Source organism: Rattus rattus, chromosome 17 (assembly GCF_011064425.1).
Source record: "Rattus rattus isolate New Zealand chromosome 17, Rrattus_CSIRO_v1, whole genome shotgun sequence".
Taxonomy (NCBI): Eukaryota; Metazoa; Chordata; class Mammalia; order Rodentia; family Muridae; genus Rattus; species Rattus rattus.
In genome coordinates, this window is record NC_046170.1 from 43,035,608 (window position 1) to 43,057,307 (window position 21,700).

General features: G+C 50.2%; 1 protein-coding gene across 1 annotated transcript; it reads left to right on the top strand.

Moving 5' to 3' along the window:
* Positions 1–269: 269 nt before the first annotated feature.
* Positions 270–21,026, top strand: Def8 (differentially expressed in FDCP 8 homolog). Its single transcript, XM_032887752.1, has 12 exons — positions 270–430; positions 5,750–5,883; positions 7,268–7,365; positions 9,829–9,978; positions 11,593–11,734; positions 12,777–12,941; positions 13,860–13,987; positions 14,118–14,231; positions 16,012–16,092; positions 17,041–17,181; positions 17,335–17,444; positions 19,253–21,026. The coding sequence occupies exons 2-12, from the start codon at positions 5,760–5,762 to the stop codon at positions 19,353–19,355; spliced, it is 1,356 nt and encodes a 451-aa protein (XP_032743643.1). The 5' UTR covers positions 270–430; positions 5,750–5,759; the 3' UTR covers positions 19,356–21,026.
* The last annotated feature ends 674 nt before the right edge of the window (positions 21,027–21,700 follow it).

Genomic DNA, 21,700 nt, shown 5'->3' on the forward strand with positions numbered 1-21,700 from the left:
TCCTGTGTGTGTGTGTGTGTGTGTGTGTGTGTGTGTGTTGTGGTGTGGTGTTATTGTTATCTCAGATAGGACCTTTGGAGCTTGAGATGCACCTTAAATGTCTCTATGGTGGTATCCTGGGGACAGCTGAATGTCAGTGTTGGGGATGTGGGGACATTGAGGGGTTACCACTGTGGAGCCATTTGCTTGAACGCCATTACTGGGATGAGGGTGATTCAGGAGGAGCAAAGACTCAGGGCAAAGGTTAATGCACTCACTCCGTGGACCAGAGGAGGAGACTTGGAGGCGCTCCAGTGAGCCAGTAGGGCAATCGGTGTCATGAACCTCCTGGCCGGAGGCGGCAGCAGCGGGCGGCGGAGCCGGTACAGTGTAACAGCGGCGGCGAACTACAGTGTAGCCAGCCGGTCCGGTACAATGTAGCGGCAGCCAGGTAAGCCACGGAGCTGTCTCCGCAGGTGTCCGGTGGGTCTGGTGGGGAAGAGGGCGAGGGTCCGGATCTCAGCATGCAATTGCCACTGGCCGGACTCCGGGATCCGGCTTCTGCCCCGCGCTCCCAGGGTGCAGAACTGGCAGAGGCCTCAAGCAAGACGTCCAGCTCCCGGCTGCCGCCTGCTGGCTCTCTGCTGTGCGCAAGGCCTTGGTGACCTCATTGGTCCCAGCATTACGTGGGGGCAGAGCTTAGCGTCCACAGATGGGGACCCCCACCTCCAACCGCCGGGTGGCTTCAGAGGCTGAGTATGGGACTCTTGGCCCAAGGACTCACAGGGACCCGCCCTCTGCTATGTTGAGCTTCTCTGAGCCTCCGGTTTCACAATTATGAAATGGATGAGGAAGGTCGTTGAGAACTGCTCCAGTGAGGACAGGCGCATCCTCAGTATAGCGGGTAGAAATGTGAGGTGCGCTTTGCTGCACCTTCTGGGGTAGTTGAGAATGATTAACACTGGTCCTGCTTGGTCCGGATTACCCATTCATCCTTGTTACCGGTGTGAGCAGATAGGATGTACCTTGCCCCTTCCCAGGACCTCCTGTGGCGCTTGGACTAGCACTTTTTGGTGGCTTTACCCAAAGTAATACATGGGAGGCGAGCTCTTATTCTCAGTAATCTGTCCTGAACTTCTACCCAGTGCCTCTGATGTAACACAGACCCTTGGTCTTTACTCTGAGGGTTTCAGTTGTCAACTTGTAATTATTAATTCGCTTCAGGAGAGGCCTCTGCAGGGGTTTGATGGAACAGAGTTTTCTTTTGTTTGCCTCTTTCTTGAGTCTCTTTCCTGAGGCCAACCGTGGATTCTGGGTGCAGAACTCTGTAAGGCTGGTGTGGAAATAGGAGATGACGTCATACTCAAAGACAGCTGTTGCTTCCACAGGCTTGTGCTGGGCTGGGGTTCTCTCTATTTGTTGTCGGCTGGAAAGGCAATGTGGCTCTCCAAACTGGTTCCAGACAGACTAGGCAGACGGGTCAAATGGCTCCATTGCTTAATTCATCCCCTGCTTTTGTTCCAGGTCAGGTGGTAGCAGTGCCAGTCAGGACATGCATAAGGGAACCATTTTCCTGGGAAAGGTAGCCCAGAGGAGAGTATCCAGCAAGTTCTGGCCAAGGTCTTCATGCCCCTCTGACTATATCCTAACACATCAAGAGGTTTTCAAGGAAGGCTTCTGGGAAGGGCTCCTGCCAGCTCCACCCACTTCCTTTATTTTGGGTTGGTCACCACATGGTGCCATAGACACCAGTTTCTGTTACCAAACCACACACTCATCCTTCCGCCCAACCTTGGGCTTCTCCCTGACTTCTAAGCAAGAGACTAGGACCACACATTGATTCGTTTTATTATTTTTAATAAATTCTTACAATTATACTTACTTGTTTGTTTTGTGTGTGTATGTGTGTTCGGGCACATGCATGTCCCTGGCCCACATGTGGAGGTCAGAGGGCAGCTTGCAGGAAGTGGTTATTTCCTTCCATCATGTGGTTCCTGAGGTTGTCAGACATGACACCAACTGTCTTTACCCACAGAGCCCATCTCACAGGTCCCAACCACAAGATTTAAATCAGAGTTGCCTGCCTCTCGAAAATTCTAGTAATGCTGGCAGTAACGGATATGTATTAGGTGCCTACACTGTTCTGGCCAGTGCTGTGGACTGTACAGTTGTCCGTTGACCACATACATGCTTGGTGCCCAAGAAGGTGTAAAAAGGTGCTAGTTTCCCTGGAACGGGAGTTAAAGATGGTTGTAAGTGGCTATGTGTCTTCCAGGAATCAACCCAGGTCCTCTGGAAGAGCAGAAAGTTCTCTTTTTTTTTTAAATTTATTCATTTATTATATATAAGTACACTGTAGCTGTCTTCAGACACACCAGAAGAGGGCCGGATCTCTTTACAGATGGTTGTGAGCCACCATGTGGTTGCTGGGATTTGAACTCAGGACCTCTGGAAGAGCAGTCGGGTGCTCTTAACCGCTGAGCCATCTCTCCAGCCCCAGAAAGTTCTCTTAACAGCTGAGCCACCCCCTGCTTCATCCCCTGTTCTTGGAGCTTTTTTTTATTAGCGAATCTTATCGTTTTAACAATCCTGATACCAGGCCCGCTGGAGACTGGCCCACTGGTGATAGAAAAGAGACCACAGTTTGTGTGTGAAAGCTTAGGCAGAAATCTCAACTGCAAAGGAGAGATTTTGAGAGAAAGGGAACAGCCCTTTTGAGAAGCTCATGCTGCCAACAGAGAAAAATGAAGGGATTTTGTGGTTTTTGTTTGTTTGGTTTTTTCAAGACAGGGTTTCTCTGTGCAGTCCCTGGCTGTCCTGGAACTCACTCCATAGACCAGGCTGGCAGCCTTAGACTTGCCAAGGTCTGAGACAAGGCCAACATAAAGAGCTCTGCCTGCCTCTGCCTCCCAAGTGCACCACCACTGCCTTCGAAGAACATAATGTTTTGGTTTTTTAAGATTTATTTATTCTATATAAGTACATTGTAGCTATCTTCAGACACACCAGAAGAGGGCATCAGATCTTATTACAGATGGCTGTGAGCCACCATGTGGTTGCTGGGATTTGAACTCAGGACCTCTGGAAGAGCAGCCAGTGCTCTTAACCACTGAGCCATCTCTCCAGCCCCGAAGAACATAATGTTTAAAGAAATGTCTTTCTCATGGTTGAAGGGGGTTTTTCCTATGTAAGATGAAGATAAGTGGCCAGTGTGTCCCTGGAGACCTCCTGGTATTGTCCTATGCCTGGTGGAGTTTTCTCTTGCAATAGCAGGGTGGGCCGTGGGCTGGTCCCATAGGTTGCCAACAAGAGAGAGGAGGAACTGAGGGAGTAACAGGCTTTATGGACTAAGGGCTGAGAGTCTGTCTCTTTGCCGCTGAGTGTTTCTATTACTGCTTAGCCCCTATGTGGGCTATTATTCCTCTTCTGCGACGATGTGAGAAATTGGGATCAGAGAAAGGCTGGGGGCTGGCAGAGCTCGCGTGCAGGTTGAGGCTGTCCATCGTATCAGTGTGAGGTGACTGGAGTGGTCTGTTAGGATCTATTTTGGCTGCAAGAGGCAGAGCTCTCCCTTCTGACAGCAGTGGTCTAAACAAGTTTGCTTCTGCCCAACCTGACTGACATCACATTGAGGTGAGCCTAACCTGACTGAAACATCACGGTGAGCGGCCGGAGCCAGGGTGGAAGTGATTTAGATCTCTCACTTGGCAGTCCTCCTTCGTGGCTTCTGTCACAGCTCAAGGAGGCTGTGTCAGCTTCACTCATGACGTCTGCGTTCCAGACAGAGGAGGAAGGGAGGAAAAACAGTTCTGAGAAGCGCTGAGTGATCTTTCTGCTCTTCATGTTCTATTGATCAGAACTTAGTCATGTTACCGTGCCTAGGCGCAGGGCAGCCCGGGAAATCATGTGGTAAAGTAATGACCTCTCACTCAGGATAGGAGCGTGAGTGTGCCCTGGGACAGTTTGATCTCACCTACATTCTGGCTGCTCCTTAGGATGCTTGGGAGATACTGGGCATTAGTTGGGGACCCCTTGACTGTAGCACCCAGTGTGACTGACTTACCTCAAGGTATCAACCCAGGGCACCCAGTGTGACTGACTTACCTCAAGGTATCGCCCAGGGCACCCAGTGTGACTGACTTACCTCAAGGTATCAGCCCAGGGCACCCAGTGTGACTGACTTACCTCAAGGTATCAGCCCAGAGGACCAGCATCCCCTTAGGCCTTCGTCAGCAGCTCATAGTTATTAACAGACTGGAGCTGTGGCTTCCTCCCTGAACGCAGGCAGGGCCAGCAGGACATGGTCCATGTGGCTCTGAAGAGAGCTTCTGCAGAGTGGCTGAGGTGACCATCAGTCCATGTTACCACCCCACGTGGTGAGGACCTAGCAGGGCCTGCCCCTCTGGACTTAGTGCTTTTATTTCTCTTCAAGTGAAAGAGTAGGGAGAGAGAGTTCATCTTATTTCTGACTGAGAAGGCATGGAGAAAGCACACCAGTACCCAGGCACCCACGGCCCAGGTCTACACTCACCTCTGATTTCCTATCATCATAGCAAACCTTGTAGAGATGCTTGTTTGCTTGTTGTTTGCTTTCAAGGCGGGGTTTGCTCTGTAGACCATGCAGAGATCTGCCTGCTTCTGCCTCCCAAGAAGTGCACGCGACACCACACCTGGCCTACATAGAGTTTGTTTTGTGCTGAGGGTCTGTGAACTAATTTCACCCACTGTGACTCACCTCTGGATGAGGAAACAGAGGCGGAGAGAGGCCATGGAATGTGGCCTAACTAGATAGGTGGAGAACTACATTCCAACTGCTTCTGGTTTATTCAGACACAGACAAGCCCCTCCCTTTCTCCCGGGAGCTACCAGCTCTGTGTTCCCTCTGTGTGCTGAGACCTAGGGAGGGGAAAGAGTGTCTGGTGATCTTAACTTCTGACAAGGGTGAGCCTAAACACTTGTGCTACCTGGGATCCCACGGCAGGGAGCTATAGGAACAACTCAGGCCATGTGATCGTGACTTAGGACTGGAACTGAAGCCTGAGAGGTACAATCTTGTATTAGAACCTACTTGCATTGCTGGGGCCAGGGAAGGGGCCTAGGTCACCCTGTTGATAGCAGAGTGAGGGTTGGCCTTGGATTTGACTTCAGGGGATTCACTGGTGAACAAGCTAACAAGGACGGTGTTTTGGGGTGTTCTGTTTTGTAGGGAACATCTTTTTTTTTTTTTTTTTTTTCTTTTTTTTGGAGCTGGGGACTGAACCCAGGGCCTTGCGCTTGCTAGGCAAGCGCTCTACCACTGAGCTAAATCCCCAACCCCTGTAGGGAACATCTTAAATAAGGGGACAGGAAGAAAGATCCAGTTCCAAGAGGGGTGTCTCCTAGGAATAGGCCAGCAGCAAGGGCCTGACTAGACTGGGGCCAAGTGAGAAATTTGCCCTTTTGAGGCCTAGAAAAGAGCCTTCTGAGGAGTTCCAAGGTCAAAAGAGCCCCTACCAGGAGTAGGGCCTTAGATCTCATACCCTGAGATAAGCCTGTGCCCCTGGGCTAGCCCTTATCACTGGGAGGAGGAGGGGTCTTCTAAGGAAACTACCCAGGGAGCGTGGTTAGAGGTAGCTGTGCTGGCTTTGGGCGAGGATAAGGATTGAAGCTGCTTTGTGGGGGTTGCCCTGCTCTACCCCATGTCCCCAGCCTCTGGGAAGTGAACGAGATGGGATGTTGGAGAATAGGGATGAGCCTGGGACGTTCATCTCAGCCGTGCTGGGCCCTGCAGGTGGGATGCTATGGAGTACGATGAGAAGCTAGTTCGATTCCGGCAGGCCCACCTCAACCCCTTCAACAAGCACCTTGGACCAAGGCATCATGAACAGGAACCCAACGAGAAGGCCCAGGAAGTCACTTCTGAAGGTGAGCTTTGGTGCAGGGTGAGGGCTGTGTGGACTGTGTGACACCTTAGAGCAACCCTGTTCCTCTCCCTTCCCGCCCTCACCCGTGGTCCTTCCCAAGGGTGGGCATAGTCACACTCCACCTGCTCTGAGGTTTCCCTTTGTCTTCCTTACCAGAATGAACACTCAAGAGCAGGGGTTCTCAAGCCGTGGGTCTCAACCCTTTTGAGGGTGGTGTAACCCTTTTCACAGGGGTTGCCTAAAACCATCAGCAATACGTTTATTTATGACTTATAACGGGAACAAAGTTACAGTCATGAAGTAGCGATGAAAGTAACTTTATGGGCTGGAGAGATGGCTCAGCGGTTAAGAGCGCTGACTGCTCTTCCAGAGGTCCTGAGTTCAATTCCCAGCAACCACATGGTGGCTTACAACCATCTGCAATGGGATCTGATGCCCTCTTCTGGTGTGTCTGAAGACAGTGACAATGTACTCATATACACAAAATAAATAAATCTTAAAAAAAAAAAAAAAAGTAACTTTATGGTTGGGGGTAGAAGTCTGCACAGCATGAGGGGCTGTATTAAAGCCTTAGGAAGGTTGGGAACCACTGGTCTACAGGACAGGGATCTGAGAATCCCAGGGCCTCACACAGTAGGTGTTTAGTGAACTCTGGGAGCAAACTCAGAGCCGAGATTTAGGGAGAAGAGTGTAATGTCTGTAATGTCTGCTGATAGACCCTCTCCTTCTTGAGATCAGAAAGGCAGGGGGGGCAGGGACTCTGGGTAGGGGAGTTGGGGAGTTCTTGGGACCAGGGTGGTTGTTAGGGTGGCCTGAAGTCCATGCAGGACTTAATGAAGTCGTGAGGTAGCCAGTCAGTGGATTTTCTTCAGTCTAGTCAGGAAGCATCTGTCTTAGAAATTGGGTTTGTTTGTTTGTTTTTGTTTAGAGACTGAGTCCATCTGTGTAGCCAAGGCTAGCCTTAGACTGAGACTGGTGATTCTGACTCTGCTTCCCAGCTGCTAGGATCACGGGCAAGTGTGGCCACGCCCAGTCTGGGTTTCTGAACTATCTTGCAGACCGCTCTGAGCACTACACAGTGTTCACAAATCTTTTTTTTTTTTTTCCTTTAAGCGAAGCCCACAAGAGTCAGACTTTTTACAGGGATATCAGAAACTGGAATAACCCTTGCAATTTTGACTTAGTGATCTCTGGTCTTCACAGTGAGACAGACTCCTTTACAGGCAGCCAAGTGGTGCCTAGCTCTTCCCAGTACCCCCTTTTTGTGGGCCTCCCAACACCCCTGGCTCAATTCTGTCCTCCCCAGCTACTTCCCCAGGGGATGAGAAGAAAGAGGGAGCAGGCAGACTGTTTAACCACTCTTCGTGCCTGTCCTCTTACTCCAGACACTCTGCCTGAGCTGCCCGCAGGGGAGCCTGAGTTCTGCTACTCCGAGCGCATGATGGATCTTGGCCTGTCTGAGGACCACTTTTCCCGCCCTGTGGTAAGGTTTGGAGTCTGGGCCCTTAGGTGGTACCCTCATCACAGCACTTGCCAGTAGCCAGTGGTTCAGCTACTCTTCTGAGCTGGGGTACAGTTTCCTTTCTAGCTAGCCACTACTGTTGGGCTCAGTGGCCCCCAAGTCAGCCCAGTCGCCTGGGTTTTGAATCTGAAACACGCATGGCACCTGTCCCTCATCTTCACTATCTGAGGGTCTGGAGACAGTTGGGAGGTGCGGATCCTTTTTTCTCTTAAGTTGCAGGTTCTTAAGGAGTGAGTGTGGCCAGGCAGTAGAGATGGAGGCCTTTAATCCCAGGACTTGGAGGCAGAGGCAGGTGGATTTCTGAGTTTGAGGCTAGCCTTGTCTACCAGAGTGAGTTCCAGTGTAATCAGGTCTCCACAGAGAAGAGGGAGTTAGAGTTGATTCCCTTTGGAGTCCCGAGGGATGTTTTATAAATGGTACGTTACGTACACACCTCTCTGGTTTAGTCCATACTTTGTTCGACAGAAGGCTTGTTTTGAAGAGAAAAGGAGGAAGGTGAGACCTAGCATGTTTGAAAGCCCTTTAGTTTATGCACACCGTCTCTACCTTGTTTGAGAGAAACAGAGTGACATTCTCTTCTTTTCTTTTGTTTCTGTGTTCCACCCTGGAACGCAATCTGTAGACCAAGCTAGCCTCAAATTCAGAAGTCAGCCAGCCTCTGCTTCCTCAGTACTGGGATTAAAGTGCACACCTTTAATCCTTTAAAGGTGGTGACCCAAGTCTTCAGAAGTTTCTAAGGCTAGCCTTAAACTTGCTTCGTAGCCTAGGCTAGTCTTGAATTTTTTTTTTTTTTATCCTCCTGCCTCAGCCTCTCAAGCAGTTGGATTTCATGCCCAGGCCATCAAGCCCAAGGTGTTTTACGTTTCTTATAACATGTCACACACTTCCGCTTAGCCGCAAAATGAGCTTCAAAGAGGAAGGATGGGCAGTACTACCCTTCTGCCTGAGTCTTTAGAAAGCCCATCTTAGGGAGGGAAGAGGGTGTCTCCTGAGGACAGTCAACTGACCTCCCTAGCTCTCAGGTCTGAGCCTGTCTCTCCCAGTGGAAGCAGAGCATTCTAGGTGTGGGGCCTTAGCTCGACTGAGCCTCTGGGCCAGCATCTGAGAAAGCACCCAGAGGTGCTGATCCAGGGCGACTGTGTGCTCTTCAGCTGCTTTGCTTGTTTCTTAGCCAAAAGCCTCTTCCTCATTTTCTCAGCCTTTTTAGAGATGAAACTGCACGGCTAGAAAAGCTATTGGCTTTGGATTTCTAAAGAGAAAGCGTGTGCTTATGTTTGTAATGTTGGGGCCTCTGGCATGTTAGATAAGCACTCTACTTACCTGACTGTTTATCTAAGTGATACTCCCAGCTCCTAGGAGTTACCCATGAAGACAGAGTCTCTCTGTCTAGCCCTGGCTGTCCTGGAACTCACTCTGTAGACCAGGCTGGCCTCGGACTCAGATCTGCCTGCCTCTGAGTCTCCCAGCACTGCCTCCGAGTGCTGGGATTAAAAGTGTGTGTCATCAGGCCTGAGATATATATATATACAATTTTCTTGTCAGTTAGTCAGTCAGTCTGTCTGTCAGTCATCTCAGAGATAGGATTTCACTATGTAGCCCTGGCTCACCTGGAATTCACTAGACTAGACTGGCCTTGGACTCACAGAGATCCTCCTGCCTCTGCCTCACTTGCTCCACCTTATTTATTTTGAGACTGAGTCTCTCACTGAACCTGAGCTCCCTTAGCGAAAACAGCTGGCCCAGAACTCGAGGGATCACCCTGTTTCCTTTCCCCAGCACCGGGATGATGGACGTGTTCTTCCGTGCTCGGTGTTCTCTCCATGTACTGGGGAATCGGTCCCTCCTCCGATCCTCATGTTTACGTAGCAAGCATTTCACTGATGGAGTCATCGCCCCAGCTCCTTGTTTTGTCTTTAAGCTAATCTCAAGTGGCCCAGGTTGGTCTCAAACTTGCTATGTAGCTGAGGATAAACTCTTTTTTTTTTTCCCTTCCTCTTTTCGAGACAGGTCTCAGCCAAGTCTGTCCTCCAGTTTAACCTCTGAACTTCCTGCCCCCACTTTATCAACCAAGCCACACTCCAGCTGCAGAAGCTGCCTTTGACACGTAGCCTGAACTTAGTGTTCAGAGGCCTGTGGGCAGATCAGTCCAGCGAGGAGCAGGGAGCACTAATAGATTCTTTTTGTTTGTTTGACACAAGGTTTCTCTGTGTAGCTCTGGCCGTCCTAGAACTCACTCGGTAGACCAGGCTGGCCTCGAGGATGGGTCCTGGTGTGTGGCTAACTCTCCTGGGCCTTGTGCAAGTCTTCCTCTGGGGGAGGGAGCTGAGGTCTGCTAGATGCCTAACTACTCATGGAGACAGGCCTGCCTTCCTTGGGGAGAAACTTCTAGATGGTCATCTGACTGCTTCCTTCCAACTTGGGTAGGGTCTCTTCCTGGCCTCTGATGTCCAGCAGCTGCGGCAGGCGATCGAAGAATGCAAGCAGGTGATTCTAGAGCTGCCCGAGCAGTCAGAGAAGCAGAAAGACGCCGTGGTGAGGCTGATCCACCTCCGGCTGAAGCTCCAGGAGCTGAAGGTGGGTTCTGACCTGCTCCGCCACAGAGGTGCCTGGAGCAGGCTATGGAGACAGGAGGACAGGGAGCCTTTGGCTCCTTCCCCGGGCAGTCCTTCTGTGTTCTCTGAGAGGCTGAGGTAGGGACAGAGAAGCAGGGTGGACGGGTAGGCTAGTTACTTCCCTGATAGTACAGCCTCTCCTGATTGTGAGGGGCAGAGACCCAATCCTAAGGCTCTTAAAGGCTAAGGAAGAAAACGTGGGGGCCTGGAGAGATGGCTCAGCGGTTAAGAGCACTGACTGCTCTGTCAAAGGTCCCGAGTTCAAATCCCACCAACCACATGGTGGCTCACAACCATCTGTAATGAGATCCAATGCCTTCTCTGGTGTGTCTGAAGACAGCTACAGTGTTCTCACATACAGAAAATAAATACATCTTAAAAAAAAAAAGAAAGTGTGTTTTATTAACAATTTGGGGTTGGGGCTTCTAATGAAGTGGGGAATCCTGTATCCTTCTGCTCTACTTCCTGTCAGTCAGCCTCAGGCAGGCACTCTTAGGTGATAAAGACATTGGCAGCCAATAATGATCTTTCTGTGAGTTTACCTTTCTCAGATAGGGCAGGTCAATCATGATTGATTGGCCAGGCCTGGGTCACAAGCTTAGGGAACATTCATAGTGACTGGCTAGTCCTGGGTCACATGATGATCTTTGAAAACATCTCAGCCAGGGGTTAGTTTTGGGACCACCCGTGGAAGCGTATGTTGACATAATTCCTCTCTGAGTTGTTCGGCCTAGGAGGGCGATCACCTGAAGGTGTCAGCGGGAGGAGACAGTATATGGTAGATCCAAAACCCACACAAGGCCAGGATGCAGTCCGAGCCTGTGTCTTTTGGCTTGGCTGTTCCTGTGTCTCACTGTGTCTCTTGTAGGGACCCTGAACCTCTGGGAGTTTAAAGTGGATTCATTAGGAAATGGGTAAGGATACATAGTAGCAAACATCCCAAGATACAGAAGTGTAAGGACATACACATGTAATTTTCCTAATGAGAGACAAGCATATAGTGGGTCTAGGCAACAGCCAAAAGTGTTAGGACCTAGGCCATCTTTCTGTTACTCTTCCAGATCCTGAAGGGAAGGGAGTCCAAGGTCACCCTAGTGTAGCAAGCAGAAGGCAGAGGCAACCTTCCTCCCACTTACAGGTCCTTGGATCTATACAGCACATGGATACAAAGAGGCTGGAAGAAGCTGTGTGGGTTTTTCTTTTTGATTTATTTATTCATTTACTATATATAAGTACACTGTAGCTGTCGTCAGATAAACCAGAAGAGGGCATCGGATCTCTTTACAGATGGTTGTGAGCCACCATGTGGTTGCTGGGAATTGAACTCAGGACCTCTGGAAGAGGAGTCGGGTGCTCTTAACCACTGAGCCAGCTCTCCAGCCCCCTGTGTGTGTTCTTAAGGGCTAGTGCCTAACTACGATTCTGTTGCTAACGAGAGAAGGGGGACCGTGCATGGGGCCTAGACTCAACATCTCTGCACAGGCAGCTCCTGGAAGGCACGTGTTGGAGATCCGGAGCAATGGAAGGAGCTACTGCTTAACCCACCTATGACTTTTCCACTGCTCTTCCCCTACAGGACCCCAATGAGGAGGAACCCAACATCCAGGTTCTCCTAGAGCATCGCTTCTACAAGGAGAAGAGCAAGAGCGTCAAACAAACCTGCGACAAGTGCAATACCATCATCTGGGGCCTCATCCAGACCTGGTACACCTGCACAGGTGGGCACGACCAAGACCCGTTCCTTATAAGCCCTGCTCCCAGACGTGGGTCCCGTGTCGTGAGTTCCGTAGTGTGTACAGATGACCAAGCGTTGCCGTGCACTGGAGATAAGAGGAGCAGAGGAGCCCCACACGCCTGCCTTACTGGCCCTGCATCTACCTGAGCTGTTTAGTGTAGTGGTAATGAGTTGAGGAAGGGCTTTGAAATTTACATCCACAGGAGTCCATGTGAAGCTGGCAGCTACCGTACTGGATAGTACAGAGACAATGTTGCAGAATGATGGTACCGTTCTGTATGAGAGGCCAGATTAGGAGATGACTGGTATGCTGGGCAGTGCCCGTAAAGGAAGCTATAAGGAGGGTAATGTTTATAGGGTCCAGTGGGCCCTTGGAGGTCAGGGCAGACACTAAGAGTATATCTAAGAAGGAAGGGTGTGGTGTGGAGGAATTGTATGTGCAAAGGCCCTGTAGTAGATATGTGTCCATTGCCTTTGAGGAGAAGCACCATGTCTAAGGGTAGACGTAATATAGATATACTCAGAGGTGACCAAGGGCATTTCCCTGTGTGCAGTGAGGACCGTGTGCTGCATACTTAGACTCTGGTTGCTAAGCCGAGCAGAAAGGAAGAGAGGGCTGGTTCTGAGGAAGGTTTGGGTGAGCAGTGGTGAGATCAGTGCTGGCTACAGAAGCAGGATGACTTACGTAGTGGTCTCAGGCCCAGAAGGGTGGAGTCACGGAAACCGAGGATGGGAAATGGGAGAAGGCAGGGAGATGTAGGAGAGGAAACACCACTGGATGCTTTGGGTTTGATGCACGCTAAGGGAAGGTGAGTCCCGAGTTAAGAGACAAAGCTTGGGGTCCAGGGACATGAGGGTCTTTGAGACGCTGGCCACACAGTAGTTCTGGGAGGAAGTCCTGAGTTAATGTGGACGGTGCACGGGGGGACTCATGGGGTGTGTATGTGGAGCAGTCCAGATGAAGGTCCTCCTAGGCTGCGGTGATCCATACAGCTTTTGAGAGAGATGGGTATTTCCTGCTGCAGGGTGTTATTACCGCTGCCACAGCAAGTGCTTGAACCTCATCTCCAGACCATGTGTCAGCTCCAAGGTCAGTCACCAGGCTGAGTACGAGCTGAACATCTGCCCCGAGACTGGGCTGGACAGCCAGGACTACCGCTGCGCGGAGTGCCGCGCTCCCATCTCTCTCCGTGAGTGAAGGGTGGGGGTCCTCTTCCGTGCTGGGTAAGGGCAGTGCAGAACTGAGCCAGGAAGGCACCTGGTGGGTGTGTGAGAAAGATGCCCTTGGGAGAAAGGGCCTGGGGCCAGCGCAGGCCATGCACCTTGTTTTGGGGAGTGTGACCAAGGAACGTGACTGGCATTCTTTCAAGACTCATAGAAACAGGCAGCTTCTGGATGTTTCATGACTCGTCTAGGTCTCGCCAGGGCTAGTCTCTGTTCTCCGATGACAGTTACCACTATTAAGGGGCACCCACAGAGACGGGGTCTAGGGGAAAACAAGGAAACCAGAATACAACAATCACATTTTTTTTTTTTTTTTTTGGTTCTTTTTTTTCGGAGCTGGGGATCGAACCCAGGGCCTTGCGCTTCCTAGGCAAGCGCTCTACCACTGAGCTAAATCCCCAACCCCTCAATCACATTTTTTTTTAAAGAGTCGTTTATTTAATGTATGTGAGTACACTGTAGCTGTCTTCAGACACACCAGAAGAGGGCACCGGATCCCATTACAGATGGTTGTGAGCCACCATGTGGTTGCTGGGATTTGAACTCAGGACTTCTGGAAGAGCTGTTAGTGCTCTTCACTGCTCTAGCCCCCAACAATCACATTCTAGAGATGGAAATTGTAACTACTAATAACTTATGGGGTTCCAACTTCAGGGGTTCTTTCTGTCTTACTATTCTGTTTGGTTTTGCAGGTGAGTAGACAGGGTTCTGAGACACTTGGTGGCCTAGGTCCTCTTGGGGAGAACCCCTAGCATAGCTTGCTCTCCACTGCTGCCTTGGTGAGGGAAGATGGACCATAGGATGTGAGTCCTTGGCTAGGGTAAAGCAGGCGTTAATCCATCCCGAATGGTTACCCTGACCTTGTCACAACCTGGTCCGCGCAGGAGGTGTGCCTAGTGAAGCCCGGCAGTGTGACTACACCGGCCAGTACTACTGCAGCCACTGCCACTGGAACGACTTGGCCGTTATCCCTGCCAGAGTAGTACACAACTGGGACTTTGAACCACGCAAGGTTGGGTTTTGGAAATAAGGTAGTTGTTGGCGGGGAGGTGGGGGTATGTTGGGGAGGGGTGTGTGCAGGAGAAGGTGGGCGTGAACGGTCCTAGCTCTGCAAGCTGGTCACTCAACTGCCTGCCCTGTAGGTGTCCCGTTGCAGCATGCGTTACTTGGCACTGATGGTGTCTCGGCCAGTGCTCCGGCTCCGGGAGATTAACCCCTTGCTGTTTAACTATGTGGAAGAACTGGTGGAGATCCGGGTGAGGCTGGGGCCCTGGTAAGGGTCTGGAGGGATTTGTCTCCCTGTGGGAGTGGGAGGTGTACCTCATTCACAGGCCTCTTAGCTATCTGTTGGATCAGTAGGGTTGAAACTGTATTAAGTTCCCTAATAATCTCATTGTAAAGTAGGGTGATGTCTCATCCCTGTGATGTTAGCATTGGGAGCTGGGGCAGAATGGTCGCCAGTATGAGGTTAGCCTGAACTGCACAGTCAGAGCTTGTCAGAAAGTGTGTGTGTGTGTGTGCGTGTGCGTGTGCGTGTGCGTGTGTATGAGAGAGAGAGAGAGAGAGAGAGAGAGAGAGAGAGAGAGAGAGAGAGAGAGAGAGAGAAGAGAGAGAGAGTTAATTTTAATTCTATCCACCAATCAATTATCTATTTACCTCCCTACCACCTGTCTACCTAACTTACCTGAAAGGCTGGGAATGTAGCTTTGATGATAAAACGCTAACTTAGATGCAGGGAGCACAGGTTCAATTCCCAGCAGTGTGTGAATCTGGCATAAGAGCGCATGTGACTCAGGCTGACCTTGAATTTGATTGATAGCTGAGGTTGGTCTTGAATTCCTGATCCTCCTGCCTCTACCTCCTAAGTATGGGATTAGAGCACGTCTGTGTTTCTATCCTTATATAATAGCATATTTTCTTCAGCTTAGTAGAACCAACATGTTATTACTATTTTTTGTTGGTTTGTTTTGTTTTTCAAGACAGGGTTCCTCTGTGTAGCCCTGGCTGTTCTGGAACTCAGTCTGTACACCAGGCTGGCCTTGAACTCAGAGATCTGGCTACCTCTGCCTCCCTTGTGCTGGGATTAAAGGCGTGTGCTACCACCTCCTGGCTGAACCAAAACATAATATACATTTAACAAACAGAATTGTCAGGATATGTTACTCTTTTTGTGTTCTCTATGATTTTGAATTGTAGAGTGTATCCTACACTTACAGCCATCTAAGTGATGGCTGGGCATTTCAGCAGCTCTATATGACTGTTGGCCACTCGGAGCTGGAAGAGTCAGGGCTGATGTCAGATAGAGCTGTAGTTCAGGCAGGAGTTGATGATGTCATGAGCAACGTAGAGAAGTCTTTTTTGTTTTTAAAGATTTATTTATTTATCTTATGGACACAAGATATGAGTGCACTTTTGCAATCTTCAGACACACCAGAAGAGGGCCTTGGGTCCCACTACAGATGGTTGTGAGCCACCATGTGGTTGTTGGGAATTGAACTCAGGACCTCTGGAAGAGCAGTCAGTGCTCTTAACCACTGAGCCATCTCTCCAGCCCTACAAAGATCTTAGAGTCCATGTTTTAGGGGAAGAGTCTGAGGCAGAGCAGGGTGAATGGTCAAGGCCAAGGCATTGATGGGAGATATGGTACCCACCTAGGATCCACTACGTTGGCTATGACTTAGTGTTGTCATGAGGCAGGAGGATGGGCTTGGTGCTTGCCTGTGGGACTGGGCTAATATGAATGGGAGATCTCAAGAGCTACGTTTAATGAACCCAGGTTCCTATTAGCCCCCAAACTGATGTGTACTTGAAGCTGGATAGACCAGCCAAATGTAGGACCACCTAGTGGAGCTTGAGGGCACCTTCCCCCGTCCCTACTGACCTTACTCTCACCCTCAGTATAAGGGAGGAGAAGCCACCCTGTGAACATGGCCCCTATGAAACCAGTAGAGAAGCAGCCCCTTAGCCTTACAGAACCAGCTGTGGTGCCACCCGTGTGCCATGGCTGATATGCCCACCTGTTGTCTGAGTTCACAGAAGCTGCGCCAGGACATCCTGCTCATGAAGCCATACTTTATCACCTGCAAGGAGGCCATGGAGGCACGACTGCTGCTGCAGGTCAGACTGCTAGAAGGACCGGTCTCAGGTGGCCAGGGTGACGGAGCACTTCATGCTCAGATTCCTCAGATAACCCTGTAGCTCTAGATACATTGTACTTCTAGTAGCCTTTTAAACGCTCTCTTCTGGGAATGTTACATCTGTAATAAACTGGCAGACATTTTACACAACAGCAGTATTCTCTGAGGAGCTTGGTTTTTCCAAACTAAGATAAACAATTACCATGTTTAGCCTTAGGGAAATGGCCTTGATTTTAGCAGGTTGAACAAAATGCAAGGTTTTTTTGTTTGTTTTTTTGAGACAGGGTTTCTTTGTGTAGCCCTGGCTATCCTGGGACTCACCCTGTAGATCAGGTTGGCCTCAAACTCACAGAGATCACCTGCTTCTGCCTCCCAAGTGCTGGGATTAAAGGTGTGCACTCAGGCACGCACGCACGCACCACCATGCCTGGCCAAAATACAAGCTTTAAGACTCACTGCTTTGATCAATAAGTGATCTCAGACGCTGGCCTAAGTTTATGGGGAACAGTGAGCAAAACAGGCTCTTGGAGAGTGGCCAGTGGGCCAGGAAGGAAAGGGAAATAGGCAGTATGTCACGGTGTGACTGCTGTGTACAGAAGGAAGCAGGGCAAGGGGTACGTACAACCAGAAGGTTTTAAACAGACCAGAAGGAGGCAGGATGGCAGGGGGAAGTCATGGAGAAAGGTTGGAAGCACTGACCCACTGTGGCTCTAGGGGCATCACAGGTGTGTGAAATGGGGTACGGGGCATATAGATTAGGAAATGTTATCTTGGCCATATCTTGCCCCTAGCTTTGTCCCTAAATGGACACCCTATGCAACTTGGTGGGTTCCACGAGAACCCTGGGCCCTGACAACAGGAGTGGCCACGGGTGGCGAGTCGGGGACCTTGCTCTGCATTGGTGGTAACACCTGTTGGGTCCTCGCAGCTCCAAGACCGACAGCATTTTGTGGAGAACGATGAGATGTACTCCATCCAGGACCTCTTGGAGGTGCACATGGGTCGCCTCAGCTGCTCGCTAACTGAGATCCACACGCTCTTCGCCAAGCACATCAAACTAGACTGTGAGGTGGGTCTCCCTGTCCCCGCTGCAATGGTGGCTCTATCTAGAGGAGACTCTAAGCTGTTGGCCCCCAGTCCTGAGAGCCAGGATCAGCCAGTGCATTCCTGGCCTGACTTGGCACTTCCTTGCCAGTCATTACACCAATTCCCTTTTCAACAGCGGTGCCAAGCCAAGGGGTTCGTCTGCGAACTCTGCAAAGAAGGTGACGTGCTGTTCCCGTTCGACAGCCATACATCTGTGTGCAACGACTGTTCAGCTGTCTTCCACAGGTGGGTGTGGCCTTAGCTCACTCTGGGGCGGTGCTGAGGCTCCTCCCCACTTTCTAAGCCGAATGCCTTCCCTTGTCCTTGGCTGCAGCTGGTCTTGTGGAGCCTGGCACTGCTATGGGGGTTGGGGGGAGGTGGAGGTGAGGGATGAGGGGTGGGGGGGTGGGGGAGTGGGACAACGACGATGGACGGACGGATGGGGCGGGGGGGGGGGACACGGACAGACGACACAGAGGTGGGGCTTTTGCTGTCTTTCTTTCAGAGGTCTTGGCTGGAGTTAGGCCCTGATGTCTGTGTCGAAACTAAAAGCTCTATTAAGGGGCTGAGAATGTAGCCTAGCGTCCATGAAATCTTGGGTTTGATTTCTAGCACAGAATAGAGCTAGGCCTATGCTCTATGCACATGCAATCTTTTTGTTTATATAACTCATAATGATTATAATAATAATAATTATTATCATTATTATTATTATTATTATTTAATTTTTTCCGACAATTCCTCATCCCATTCCTCCTCCCCCCTGCCCCCGCATCTCCAAGAGGATGCCGCCACCCCACCCCGACCTTGACATCTATAATCTTATCGCTTGTGATGCAGAAGTTCAGTCATCCTAAGCTACATAGGAAGTTTGATGCTGACCTGGGCTACATGAGACCCTCTTTTTGTTTTTTTGGTTTTTTTAAGATTTATTTATTTATTATATATAAGTACAATATAGCTGTCTTCAGACACACCAGAAGAGGGCATCAGATCCCATTACAGATGGTTGTGAGCCACCATCTGGTTGCTGGGATTTGAACTCAGGACCTCTGGAAGAGCAGTCAGTGCTCTTCACCGCTGAGCCATCTCTCTAGCCCGTGAGACCCTTTTGTAAGGAAAACCAAGTTCCATTAGGAATGAATGCCTACCTGTGCCGGGCCGCTGCAGCCCAACTTATTCCAGAGTAACCTCTGAAGCCCTCCTGGCGCCAAGTTGCTCACAGCGTCCACTTACTGTTTAGTTCTGTACCTACATTAAAGTTACTCTTTCCGGCTCAGTATAGACCAGGTGGGCCCGATCATTAAGTAATAAGGAGTCTGCAGAGCCATGCAGACTCACAGTCATACCTCGACACACAGTTTGGGAAACAAGGGAAGAAAGCTTCCTAGTGTTGGTAAGTTATAGTCACGGCTGAATAAGTGAGAGCTAGAGGGTTGACAAGATGGCTCGGCAGGTAAAGGAGCTTGCTGCTAAGCCCAGTTACTTGAGTTCGATCCTACAACCCACATGGTGGGGAGAGAACCACCTCCTACAAGTTGCTCCTGTTTTCCATGGGTGTAGCACAGCAGGCACGTGTGTGCCTTTGCGTGTGCAGATACACACATGTACAGAATACGAGGAGGCCTGGGTGTGGCTGGCCCTGGGTCTTTTTTTTTTTTTTTTTTTTTTTCAAATGTTCTTTTTTTTTTTTTTTAAGTTTTTTGATTTATTATATCTAAGTACACTGTAGCTGTCTTCAGATGCACCAGAAGAGGGTAGCAGATCTCATTACAGATGGTTGTGAGCCACCACGTGGTTGCTGAGATTTGAACTCAGGACCTCTAGGAGGAGCAGTCAGTGCTCTTAACCACTGAGCCACCTCTCCAGCCCGGCCCTGGGTCTTTAGTGGAAGGCAGCAGCTACGTACCAGGCTTTGCAGTAAATCCTGCTTGGAGGCCGATTCTGCTTCTGCCCTGTGGCAGGAGCCTCTCTGAAGTTGTAGGAAGACACTAAGGGCTGGCCTCAGGAGGAAGCTTTTCTGGGCAGCACCCAGCCTGTGTTTCTAACCTCAGGGACTGTTACTACGACAACTCGACCACGTGCCCCAAGTGTGCCCGACTCACCTTGAGAAAGCAGTCGCTATTCCAGGAGCCTGGTCTGGACGTGGATGCCTAGAACACTTGAAAAGGACGCCGGGCACCATATCTGCCCCTCCGGCTGTCGCCTGCTGGCCTTGCCCACCAGATGTGCATTTGACTCTGGAGACCCCTGAGTGCATCCTCTTGGCCTCTTCGACTCTTTCGGGCCAGAAGGAAGTGACTGGTGGCCACCAGGACTCATTCCTCAGGTGCTTGCTGAGACTTGGAGCGCGCATACCTGGCTGTTTAATGGGCGTGCTGCTATAAGGGGTCAACGTGCCCCATCGTAGGACTCCTTAGGCAGAGGCGCCTGGGCGTGACTCTCCAGGAAAGTGGGGGAGTCACTCTCCTATGGCACAGAACCCTCCAGGCCTTTAAAACCAATCCTTCTGCACCATAGAGATGGCCTTGTTCCTGTCTAGGACACCCTTACAACTCGTCAGAAACTTCAGTGTGATCGGAGGATGCCTCCTGACTGAGTTTTATCTCTGCTGAGGAAGACTTAGGTTCTCAGAGGCTCCCAACTCTCTTAGTACCTTGTCTCCTTAGGGACGCCCTGCTTTCTCTGACTGGGGCTGTTCACAACAGTGTCCCATGGGCCCTGCCCAGCATCCTGAGAGTCCTCCTCACCATCCTTAATCTGTCAGTCACATGTGCTGCCCCACCCCTTTTGTACAATAGGGAGGGAAGGGGTCTGCGGTGATGCTCTTGGCAGACGCACCTGCTTCTGCCACAGTCTAGTCCACTTTATCCTGGTGCTCTGAGCTGGGCAGCTAGGGACCCAGCCTAAGGAAGAAAGTTCAGCCTTCAGTTCCCGTAGGTGGGACTGTATCCAGGGAGGAGGTTCTAGGCCAGCTGAGCCTATCAGTCATCCTTGGCCTGTGTGACATTTGGGAGATTAAAGTTTCCCACAGAGGGCTCTGCTCTGCTGCTGCAGTGCTCTGCTTGAAGGCAACCAGTTGCTGGGTGGTGACATAGGGAGCCTGAGGCCAAGAGCTGGGAATATTTGCTAGCCCCGACAGGAGGTCCATGGTCCCTGCAGAAAGGTCCAGGCTTTGAAGGGGAAAGGACCTACACCTCCCATGAGGCACGTTTCACCTCCGTGCACACCCCCCATAAATCCTACAGGGGAAGATGTGTGGAGATGCTCTGTCTGTCTTCCTGGGAAGCAGGAGTTGATTGCATCAGCCCCTTGCTCCTTGCCGGTGAATCGCTGTTGACACACAAAAGCATGGTGGGCAGAGGCCAGGGCGTGTCACAACGTGGATTTCCTTCACCTTTAATGTGGCACAAGAAGGGACTCCTCCACTGCCCAGTCGAAGCTCAGCTTACTCTCAAGTTCGAGGAATGGATGGACAGACACACCGCCACCTCCTCCTCACTCCTCTTTTCCATCAGGTGGCTTCACTCATGCTGTCTTTTCTGTTTCAGTTCCCCCATCTGGGAAATGTTGGGAAAGTGGAGCTGACCTGCCTCAGGGTGAAAGGTCAGGAGTCCTTTGTGTGTGATGTGGATCAATAGCGGTCCCCCTGTCTCGCTTCCCCTTTGGCGTTAAAGAGGGTCTTAAAACCAAATGCCGTTCCCCACACCCCCAAGTCTGTGTTCCCTGCCATTGTATCCCATCTGTCCTGAGGCTGTTGGCCCTTCCTGAGCCTCCTGTGTAATCAACATCACGTTTCCAACTATAAACCATAGTGTCTAAAGAAAATGTTACCCGTCTGGCATTTGTTGAACAAAGCGTTGGGCCCCCTCTTAGAGCACACTCCAAACCTCCTTCCTCCATACCTCTCTCCTACCATTGCCTTCAGGATGACGAATCATTCTGTGAGTCCCCAGCTTGGTACGAAGAGTCTAGCCAGCATCAAAAACCCATTCGCACGGCTGGCCCTTTTGGAAGAGTATACCCAATGGTATCCATCATGGAACTAGGTTGGCAATGTGGAGGCCTGGTCACAACTGTGGTCTTGGTCTCATTATATATATGGGATTTTATATATATGCATGCATATATATATACACACATACATATGTATATATACACATACATATATATGTACATATTTATTTTATATTATATTACATATATACACATTTATATATTATATATATTATATATTATTTATATATATGGGACATCTAGTCTTGTATATGGTGGTGAATCTGGTGTTAAGCAGAATTACACACAAGCCAATTACAAGTTTAGGAAAACATCCTAGCCTGCCATAGTTCATGGGTTTGAGTATGATTTTTGGGTGAAAATATTTAGGGATTCATTGAGGGAAATCTTTAGGTGGGTGTTAGACAAGGCCCAAGCCTGCTCTGCCAATGTATAGAGAAATTCCCCAAGGAAGACCAATTTTGGTCCTCCTCTGGGTGAGACTG

What these genes read in the sequence shown, in the direction of transcription:
- Def8 (XM_032887752.1), top strand. Translation starts at nt 5,760, where the DNA reads ATGGAGTACGATGAGAAGCTAGTTCGATTCCGGCAGGCCCACCTCAAC. An exon ending in CCGCGCTCCCATCTCTCTCC is followed by an intron (nt 12,942 to 13,859) that starts GTGAGTGAAGGG and finishes TGGTCCGCGCAG; the next exon opens with GAGGTGTGCCTAGTGAAGCC. An exon ending in AGGCACGACTGCTGCTGCAG is followed by an intron (nt 16,093 to 17,040) that starts GTCAGACTGCTA and finishes GGGTCCTCGCAG; the next exon opens with CTCCAAGACCGACAGCATTT.